Source organism: Portunus trituberculatus, chromosome 22, assembly GCF_017591435.1.
Source record: "Portunus trituberculatus isolate SZX2019 chromosome 22, ASM1759143v1, whole genome shotgun sequence".
In the NCBI taxonomy this organism is placed as follows: Eukaryota; Metazoa; Arthropoda; class Malacostraca; order Decapoda; family Portunidae; genus Portunus; species Portunus trituberculatus.
This window is the reverse complement of record NC_059276.1, coordinates 1,205,057-1,216,410: the sequence shown is the minus strand read 5'-3', so window position 1 is coordinate 1,216,410 and position 11,354 is coordinate 1,205,057. Positions and strand designations below refer to the sequence as shown.

At 39.4% G+C, this 11,354-nt stretch overlaps 1 protein-coding gene across 1 annotated transcript in view; it reads right to left on the bottom strand.

Moving 5' to 3' along the window:
* The window catches only part of LOC123507383 (protein PRRC2C-like), a 51,180-nt gene extending 40,582 nt beyond the window's left edge, over positions 1 to 10,598 (bottom strand). The window contains exons 1-5 of the mRNA XM_045260193.1: positions 10,445 to 10,598; positions 5,221 to 5,356; positions 4,255 to 4,524; positions 282 to 387; positions 1 to 170 (exon numbers count right to left, since the gene is read on the bottom strand). The exon at positions 1 to 170 is cut by the window's left edge and continues 361 nt beyond it. Coding sequence (XP_045116128.1) covers positions 1 to 170; positions 282 to 387; positions 4,255 to 4,524; positions 5,221 to 5,301 — 627 coding nt within the window. The 5' untranslated portion in view covers positions 5,302 to 5,356; positions 10,445 to 10,598. The remainder of the gene's footprint in view (positions 171 to 281; positions 388 to 4,254; positions 4,525 to 5,220; positions 5,357 to 10,444) is intronic.
* Between the last annotated feature and the right edge of the window lie 756 nt (positions 10,599 to 11,354).

Genomic DNA, 11,354 nt, shown 5'->3' with positions numbered 1-11,354 from the left:
GACTGGAGCTATGCTGTTTACGCTGGGGCTGGCGCTGATGCTTTTGTTTTTGTTGTTGGTGATGGTACTGCCGCTGCTGTTGCTGTTGTTGATGGGAGTGGTGGTGTTGTTGTTGGTAATACTGATGGCTGATGAAGTGAGGCCCACTCCACCACTCCCGCCATCCAGAGCTACAAAGGAAACTTTCAAGATTACTCCACTAACAGGCAAACAAAAAGAAATAAAATAATAAAAAAATAAGATTGAATTAGAAAACAAGAAGACATTTCTCAGGCCATTACCTGAAGGTTGAGAATTTGGAGTTGAGCTTGTATTTCCACCAAGGACATTGTTGGTTGATGCTTGGCCGGCCACATCCACACTCGAAGGCACCCCTGCCCCGGGAGCCTGAAATACACAAACCATTCTGTTGTAAAGGCCAATGTATAATGACAGTAGTACAGTGGTGCCTGGCAATAATGGACCTAACAATAATGGATTTCACTCAATAACATACTGGTCAGCCACTAACCAATTTTTTAGACCATTATGGCATTTCTTTTTCTCGCGAATCCATACTTCCTGAACAGCCAAGCGGACAAATACACACGATATGATAAACAAGACAAAAAAGGTATGCTAGATACCCTTGTAACTTGTTTCATTCATCCATGATCTACAAAACTTCAATAATAGGTATAATGTATGGAGGAAAGACAGAGGGGGTAAAGGAGGAGGAGGAGTCATGATAATGTTAAGGAAGGAGATGGTGATAAACCAAGTGGAATGTGGGGAAGGAAAAGCAGTACTGTATGTTAAGATGCATATTAATAAAAAAGAGTTAACAATCATTGTAACATATGTGCCACCAAAAACAAATTCATGGACCAATTAAGAATATAAAGACATGATAGATGACACATTAAGGAGTCTAATGAGAATCATTAAAGAAAGGAGAAAAGTGATATTAGTAGATTTCAACTGTAAAGAAGTGGACTGGGAAAATTATGAAAGTGGTATGGGGGAAGAAGCCTGGGGAGAAAGATTCCTGAACCTAATGATAGAAATATGATGGACCAAAGAGCAAAGGAAAATACAAGATTCAGAGGAAACGACGAGCCGGCGAGATTGGACCTAGTTTTTACAAGGGGGTATACAAATGAAGATGATATAAGTGCCCATTGGGAAAGAGTGACCATGTAGTATTAGAAATGGATATAGAAGAGGGAAAGGAAGATAGGGACAATTCATACAAAGACCAATTAAATTACAGAAAGGCTGATATTGAGAATCTTAAGAACTACTTCAAATACGTTAGCTGGGAGATGAGATAGAAAACTCAGAGACAGTGCAAGAAAAGTATAACTTATTTTTGGAAATATACAAAACAGGAGTCAGGGAATATATCCCAAAATATAGACCTAAAGAAGAAGGAAAGAAAGATTGGTTTAATGCAAGGTGTGCTAGGGCAAAGGAGAAAAGAGATGGAGCATGGAAAAGGTGGAGGAGAAATAGAAATCCAGTAAATAAGGAAAACTTCAAGGCAGCGAGAAATGAATATGTTAAGGTGAGGAAGGATGAGGAAAGGAACTATGAAAAGGACATTGTCGAAAAATGTAAGGAGCAACCAAAATTGTTCTACAGATTCATAAATGGAAAAATTAGGCAAAAAGAAACAATAGAAAGGTTAAAAGGAGAGAACGGGATGGTGGAAGACCCAAAAAGTATGGCAGAACTATTAAATAATAAATTCCAGGAGGTCTTTACTAAGGAATCCAAATTTGAGAGGCCACAGGGTAATACAGAGACCGTCTATATGAAAGAGGTTAAAGTAACCAAAATTGAAATAAAAGAGTTAATGAAGGAATTGGATGAAGGAAAGGCAATGGGACCAGATGAAGTCTCAGGCAGATTACTGAAAGAATGTGGGGAGGAACTAGCAAGTCCTATATACAACATCATAAAATGCTCAATAGAAAATGGAACAGCACCAGTAGAATGGAAAAGAGCTGAGGTGGTTCCCATATATAAGAGCAGAAGGAAGGAAGAACCTTTAAATTACAGACCGGTATCACTAACTAGTGTAATATGCAAGATGTGTGAAAGAATAATGAAGAAACAATGGATTGAGTTCCTTGAAGACAACAAATTAATATCAAATAGCCAATTTGGTTTTAGAAAAAGACGGTCGTGTGTAACTAATTTACTGAGTTTCTACTCTAGAATAGTTGATAGAGTACAAGAGCGAAAGGGATGGGTTGACTGTATTTATTTGGATTTAAAAAAAGAAGACATTTCTCAGGCCATTACCTGAAGGTAAAACTACAACTAGGTAAATACATACACACACGAGCCAAGAGAGGAAGGAAAAAAGGACTGGTTCAATGCAAGGTGTGCCAGAGCAAAGAAAAAGAGGGACGAAGCATTGAAAAAATGGAAGAGAAACAAAAATCCGAGAAACAAGGAAAACTTGAAACAAGTAAAATTTCAGATTAGCAAGGAACGACTACATCAAAGTGAGGCAGGAGGAAGAGAGAATATGAAAAGGACATCATGGAAAAATGCAAGGAGCAGCCAAAACTGTTATATAAATTCCTATATGGAAAAATTCAATCAAACGAGGCTATTGAAAGACTGAGAGAACATGGGATAATTGATGATCGGAAAAGCATGGCAGAATTATTAAACAGATTTCAACAAGTTTTTACTCAAGAGTCCAAATTTGAGAAACCAGATGATTGTGAGGAATGTGTTCATCTGGGCAGGATCAAAGTAGAAAAGTTGGAAACATAAATTAATGGTGGAGCTAGAGGAGGGAAAGGCAATGGAACTGGATGAAATCTAAGGTAGCATACTGAGAGCATGCAACAAAGAACTAGTGGGCCCTATACACATCATAAAATGCTCAATAGAAAGTGGCACTGTACCGGTAGAATGGAAAAAGGCCAAAGTAGTCCCCATATATAAGAGTGGTGGGAAAGAGGAACCCTTAAACTATAGACCGGTGTCACTAACCACTGTGATGTGCAAGATGTGTAAGTGATAAAGAAACAATGGATTGAGTTTTTAGAAGATAACAAGATGACATATGAGAAGAGACTGAGGGTTTTGGATCTACCAACACTAGAGCAGAGAAGAGAGAGGGGGGACCTAATACAAATCTACAAACTAATGAATGGAATGGATGTAACAGATAACAAGGAGCTGTTAGTAAGAGATGAAGTCACCAGTAGAAGCATAAGATGTCATAGTAAAAAGTTGAGGATGGGAAGATGCTTCAAAGACGTGAAAAAATTCAGCTTTCCACAAAGTATAATGACATGGAATAGCCTGAGTGAAGATGTCGTGTCAGCAAGGAGTGTGCATAGCTTAAAAGAAAAGTTGGACAAATGCAGACATGGACATGGAGAAGGGGCCACATAAGCCTAATGCCCAGGCCCTGTAAAACTACAATTAAGTAAATACAACTAGGTAAATACACACACACACAATGAGAAACTAATCCTGAAAGAAGAATATAACATTAGAAGCACAAGATCGCATAGTAAGAAACTGAGGAAGGGAAGATGTCTGAGAGATGTTAAAAAATATAGTTTCCTGCAAAGATGTGTTGAGACTTGGAACAGTTTGAGTGAGGAAGTGGTGTCAGCAACGAGTGTGCATAGTTTTAAAGAGAAATTGGATAAGTGTAGACAGGAGATGGGGCCACATGAGCATAAAGCCCAGGCCCTGTAAAACTACAACTAGGTAAATACACACACACACACACAGAGAGAGAGAGAGAGAGAGAGAGAGAGAGAGAGAGAGAGAGAGAGAGAGAGAGAGAGAGAGAGAGAGAGAGAGAGAGAGAGAGAGAGAGAGACCTGCTGGTGTGAATCGTGTTTTTCTTTTTTCAATACCATGTGAGCTTTTCATGGGAATTTATGGGCTAAAGGAGGTACTTTTTGGGTACCTCCTATCTGAATGCCCACCTGCTAGGGAACAATTACCCTGAGTAAGGAAGCCCAACCTGCTGTCAGACCAAGGCCAGGATTTGAATCAGTGCACTTGGAGTGCACTATAGGCCATAAAGAGAGAGAAAAAAAACTTGCAAAGTACTGAGGTTACATCATATAAAAGGCTGAATTAACTAACATCAGTGTAATGAGTCCTCATACAAATCCATGATCCTATTAGCGAAGCCAATTAGGTGACCATCCAAGCTGAATTGAGGCTGGGTGTTACCTTACAATACAATATTCATCTTAAAAAGACTCAATAGTAGTAGTAATGTACCTTGGGAGTGTGGTCGAGAGGTGGTGTAGGTGTGGGTGTCACCTCCTGAGGAGTGGAGGAGCCATCGGGGGTCATCTCCTCCGCCTTGCTGCCCCATCCTTGTCCACCGGCAGGTACGAGATTTACGTTAGGGTCGTTTCCACTGTTCTCGGCCTTCAAGCTTGGCAAGTTAGCAGGAGGGGGAACGCGCCGTACAGACGCCACTTTACCCAGGCTTTGCATGCCATGTTTCTGAATGACAGTTTTCTGAGTGGTTTCAATAGACTTGCCCTGTGGGAACAAGAGTATTTATCAATTACCAGTACTACTTCTCTATCTACAATATGAAGGCATCCTGTCTGCAATAAAACTATTTGCAATATTAATAAGCATGAGACATTCCACAGTAAATTAAGCAGAATAGATACAGTATATAGGCATTCTGCTTCCAATAAAAGCATACATATAACAATAACCATGAGACACAGAGCAAGTCTAGCACAAAAGATACACATACACTATGCATCCTGTCTGTGATATAAACATACTCAATAACAATAACCATGAAACACAGCAGGGTGAGTTTAGCATACTTATAATAGGTTATGGAAGCTGAACAGTGCTTCCCATACTCTTCAAGTACACCTACAGGCACTATAGGCCACAAAAAAAAAAAAAAAAAAAAAAAAAAAAAAAAATAATAATAATAATAATAATAATAATAATAATAATAAATAAATAAATAAATAAATAAGTAAAAAATAATAATAATAATAATAAAATTGATTAAATTTTTTTTAAAAGGTACAAAATGCATACATCTCATCCACAATACAAGAAATCTCAGTAATAATAAACAAGAGCTTGGCTAGTTTAGTATAAAAGATACACCAAATATGGATCCTGTTTACAATACAAGAAACCACACTATAGTAAAAATTACATATTGCAAGTAAAGGATAATAAACAAACAAGAAGAAAACTTGCCTTAAATATATTATTTATGTTCAGTGACTGGAACTTCTTTGATTTCTCCCCCTTTGCTTGTGACCCGGAAGATGCTGACATGCTGATCACAGGCGCTCATTTAGATGCTGAGGAACCTGTGGAACGAACCACTAAGCTGCAAGAGAACAACACAAAGTGCATCAGTTATTGCTTGTGTGATTCACTGTTTGATCTGCTGCAGTCTGACGAGACAGCCAGACGTTACTCTACGGAACGAGCTCAGAGCTCATTATTTCCGATCTTCGGATAGGCCTGAGACCAAGCACACACCACACACCGGGACAACAAGGTCACAACTTCTCGATTTACATCCCGTACCTACTCACTGCTAGGTGAACAGGGGCTGCACGTGAAAGGAGATACACCCAAATATCTCCACCCGGCCGGGGAATCGAACCCCGGTCCTCTGGCTTGTGAAGCCAGCGCTCTAACCACTGAGCTACCGGGCCGTGTGTGTGTGTGTGTGTGTGTGTGTGTGTGTGTGTGTGTGTGTGTGTGTGTGTGTGTAATTCACTGTTTGATCTGCTGCAGTCTCTGACGAGACAGCCAGACGTTACCCTACGGAACGAGCTCAGAGCTCATTATTTCCGATCTTGGGATAGATCTGAGACCAGGCACACACCACACACCGGGACAACAAGGTCACAACTCCTCGATTTACATCCCGTACCTACTCACTGCTAGGTGAACAGGGGCTACACGTGAAAGGAGACACACCCAAATATCTCCACCCGGCCGGGGAATCGAACCCCGGTCATCTGGTTTGTGAAGCCAGCGCTCTAACCACTGAGCTACCGGGCCGTGTGTGTGTGTGTGTGTGTGTGTGTGTGTGTTTACTAGTTGTAACATACAGGAAAAGAACTATGCTCATGCTGTCCCATCTCCATATCTATGCAAATCCAACATTTCTTTCAATTTATTGATTGTTCTTGCTTCAATGACTCTCTTATCTAAACCATTCCACGCCTCTACACATCTTTGTGGAAAGCTGAACTTCTTGATATCTCTCCTGCAGTTGTCCTTTCTTAATTTCTTTCCATGTCCTCTTGTGTCAGTGGTGTCCCAGATTAGTAGGTCTTCACTATCCAATTTTTCTAGTCCATTCATCGATGTGTGTGTGGCAAACAAAATTAAATTGCAAGGTTTTAGTAGGAATCTGGCAGTTTTTCCTTTGCACATTATAAGACAAGGCATCCATATTAAATTATTCAGAGAGGTAGCATTATGATTTTGTATCTTGCATTTTTAAGTTGGAAAGGAGGCACTCATAAATCCTCATCATACATAGCAATCTTATATGATGGAGTTCATGATCAAAAATGAAAATTTCCCATGTACTTTTACTAATCATGAATAATGGCCACTTGCATATCCATCTTCTAACCCTTAATACATTCCCGGTCATCAGTTACTATCCACTGTGTGATGTGACCCACCAGTGGGTGGTACAAGTTTTCACATATCACATTTTAATCTTACTATTAATAGAAATTGGATTATATAGTGAAATTTCAATAAACAGTATGTGTAGGAATGCATAATAAGCACTGATTGATAATTTACATGAAGCTTATTTTGTTTTTAGTGTTATACAAATTATATGAAAAATACTCGTTTCCATATTTTCTTTCTAATACATGAAAAAAAACTACATTATCCAGCATTTTTTTCCTTCATATGAACATAAAGCTTATTTTTATAGCAAATTATTGAAATGGGTATTACAATTGCACGTTTTGACAAGCTTCAATGATTTTTTTATTAATTTGTTTATATTTTCCTGATATTATTTGGAAATTTTGTAAAGAAAGCTGCCATTGGTGACCCTTTTGAATTGCATATATAAATAAAAATAACAAAAAACAAGTAAAGAAAAAAAACAGAATAAATTAAAAAAATCTGTTATATTAATTTGTTTTGACTAACTTCTGCAATAAATAAAAAAATCTGTTATATAAATTTGTTTTAACTAACTTCTGCCAAAATTATCCATACAGGATATTTAGAAGTAGCTACATACAGAATGTCAACAGTATCATAATAATCAATGTTCTATGCATCTGTATGCACCTGGAATTTAATAAAACAATAATTTAGTTCATGTCAGCAAGGGGCATGCAGCAGCTGTGACATCTGGTGGATTAGTTCTGAAAATTACCCATTAGACTTTCCTTGATTAGCTTCAATAATTTACTTTATTGATCTTTTCAATTTTATAATTTTCCTGATATCATCTTCTATTATCTTACTTAATCTACTTTCTCTGCTGTTGAACTAAGTTGACCATAAAACTGTGTACCATTCATTTTCTAAATATGGAAAATGAGACAAAAATATATAAACAAATTTAGGAAAGAAGAAATATAGTACAGTATACACACACTGAATATCGACAAATAAAGTATGTCCACTGGTGGGTCGTATCACAGGGAAGTCATAAAATTTTCTTGGTATGCATTGTGACCCCACTTTGAGGTTGCCAGTTTGTTTGGGTGTTCTCCCAGACAAGACTCTGCTCTCCTCATTTCGCTAGCTTGACCAGCACTGACGTGACAACAATTTATTTGTATCATAGTGTGGGCGAGTTCGCCACGCTAGCAATCGCAAGGAACGTGTTAAGGGACAAACATAAGAATTGACAACCTTTCTCCTTTTAAATGGTGTTCTTATCTGACTTGTTGATCTTATTCTGCCAACAGCAGAAGTTAAATAGCAACATATCACTCCCACAGCAAAAGTGGTGGCCAGTGTGTTTGTTATGCTGGATATGGCTACAGCTGGTCTGCAGCTCCCATGCTGTCTTGCTACATATGCTCCTAACTGCTCTCCTTTCATGATTCTTGCTTTGTACAGACTACCTGACAGTCATAAAAAGTGGTAGGGAACAAGTTTGTAAGTACTGTCAAATAATGTCCAAAACATTTATCTACCACCTCCATTAGATTTGATGTGGGAAACCATCTGGCACATATATGCATCACCCGTCAGAGCCCTGAGATGTGCACCACTGCATCACTTAGGAGTTAAGAAACAAATCCTCATCATCATTGCTGTTGGAGTAGATGGTGATGGATTTCACAGCATCATGTATATTGCTCAAGCACCAGTATACTTTTTCAAAAGCTTTAGATCTTTAAACCACTGCCACCTACACTTCCTCTATGGTACAAAGTCTTGCTTCCTCCAGGCTGACCTGAGTAAAATGTTGCAAGAAAAGGGGGTTCATGCAGCCCACAACACCTGCTTAATGGCAGTGAGTTCAGGATATGCAGGTGGCAGGTGAATCATCCTATTTCAAACTGATGGATAACATATCTCCCATGAAATGAGGTTAAGGCCAGTTCTGTTCACAAATTCACAGTAGCTCTGACCATATGGCACCAGAAGGTCAAGGTAAACTGTAGAGCTTGACATTTTTTTAGATCACCATTCTTAGTCACTGTGGTGAGGCAGTGACTTTCTGTCATCAGCTGGCTGTGGTGAGGCAAGCTGTCTAGCACCAGTACTGACAGCTCAGAGATGGCAACAACTGTATAGTCAGCCAGTGGAGGAAAACTTCATTGTTTATCTGCCATGAGTTCCTGCTGTGCTTTGCTGGGAAGCAAAAGAATTTGGTATAAATCCACTCCCCATACCAATGGTGACCACACCACTTTAGTAGTGTGGTGCAGTGGACTCATGGCAATGCTGACAGTGGTAGGACTATAACTTCTTAGTGAGGACTCTTAAGGGGCAGAGCCTTGGAAATGACATCACGTCAACAACATTACTGATACTTTCATGCATCCAACTGCAGGCTGTCTTTGTCACATCAATATACGAGTGATTTTATTGGCTTTGATATCTACTCTTGCCACAACCCAAGTGATGATGATAATAATAAGCACAGAGTTTGAAACATGCTGTCAAAACATTATACCAATTGGTCAGTTCGTTTGAAAGTCATTCCCAACACTGTCCCTAATAGATACACAAAGTAACTAATTTCAACCTATCCTATCAATCTTTAATTGAGATGGTATTTCTGAGGCAGACTCTACTGATAACTGAAGTGCAAAAGTTCCCAACCTTTCCATATCAATCATCCTTTGTCCTTAATGAAAAAAGGTTTGCCATTTCTAACACTAATAGAATTCAAATTAAAGATAATCATAATCCACCAACACATGAAATGCATAACTTTAACAAGGAAAACATGAAGGAAAGAATCACTTTAAGAATTTCATTCCAATATACCTCAGGAAAAAAAAATGTACAAATGTTGAATAATATGTACTTCTGCAAAACAATGCAATGCACAAGTTTGACAATGAAACTATAAAGGAATAACAGATGCTGAGACCAATTTATGGGCAACTTAAGGGAAATTTCCTAACACAATACAGTATCGGGGAAATGTGTAAGAAAGTTGCAACGTGTATTTCATAACAGTGAAATACATGGCTTTGAAAATGAAAAAAATATATAAATAAATAAAGGAATGGCCATCTTTAGGGTAATTTCCACAACAGCACGGAAAAATGTATGAGTGTTGTATCATACAAAATTAAATAGCAATAGAATGAACTATACAAACTATCTAAAACCACTTCATAGGTAATTTAGGGACATTTCCCACACAACACAAGGAAACAAAATGCAGTGTTCCATGACAGAAGTATTACAATACAATGTAATATACGTTGTTTAAACCACGAAGCCATGAAGGAATCTACTACATAAAGTGTAATTTCTGGCCAACTTTCCGCACAAAGCACAGCAGGAGGCAGCAGAGGGAGTAGGAAGTGTGAAAGTGTTGCATGACAGCACGAGTGTTTCAGCAACAGGCAGAGACGCAACACACCTCTACGTGCCCAACAGTACACGCCCACGCACACACCCACGAGGCCCTAAGTGAACTGTGTGATCAGCAAGAGGTCAGGCAGTGTGACCAGGAGTGCAGGAAGTGACCTGACCTCCTCCCGTTCATCACAGGCCGCCACACTCCTGCTATTCTTGTTTCCTGCTAATTTGCACGTTTTTCCTTTCCTTTAGCACACCAGATGACCTAATCCCTGCTGCCCTGATCCAGCCTGAGCCGCGGTGAGGCCAATTGAGGCTCAATAACACAAATATGAGCAGTTACCAAACCACATAACTGGACAGGTCGTCTGCTACAATTATTAATAATCACACGCCACACAGATCTCCAATCCCCACTTACCTGGGCTCGTTCCAATGACGGATGACTGAAAAATTAATCCTATCCTAATAATAGAGGTGGAGGGACGGATGGCGACAGAATTCCACGATAATTTCACTACCACTACGCCCCGCCGAGCGAAGGTCAAAATGGCGAACTCTCTCTACCTCAGGAATCGATACAGTGACGTCACTCCCACAATGCGCCGCGCCTTCCTCAACAATTCCACCACTCCACCACAGCCACCTCCACAGCAGCCTCTACCACAGCAATAAACTATAACAATGTTCTCTATGTTAAACTGACCTCCACCGCAGCACAGATACTGTCCAGGTAGATTTCTAAGTGACGCCACACCTGGTGCGTACAGGTGCGTCGTCTGCTCCTGCTGCCAGGTGGGAACTTTGAAAGTTATTTCACTCACCACTGCTTCTTGGGACTGGAAACATTGGGGCTGAGCCAAGACACTTATAGGGAAGTCTAAAGGATCCTTCTCGATAAAAAAAAAGGCTCATTCCTGTGCTTTCTTTACCATTATGGTGACTTCAAAATGTGTCAAAATTAAATTATATTGATAGAAACAGGATGACGCACGTATAGATAGCACAGGGATTAAAGCCAAAAAATGAATATTTTGACTGAAGCAGTCATATTCCTCTTCTGCAAACTGCAACTTCTTTAGTATCTAGTGGCTCGTTTATGTACGGTTCTGTTATATTTTTCCTGAAGTTGAATTATCTGGGGCTAAAAGCTGGCGACGCCACTGTCATTGACCATTATTTCGCACTAAATTTCCATGGTCGCTGCACTAGAATTCAATTGGTAGTTCTAATAATCTTCATCCAGGTAACTCTAATCAACAATACATGTGCTGCGTGCAGAATTAAATGTCGTCTGGTCCTGCGGCCTGGTGGAAACTTTGGATGCTACG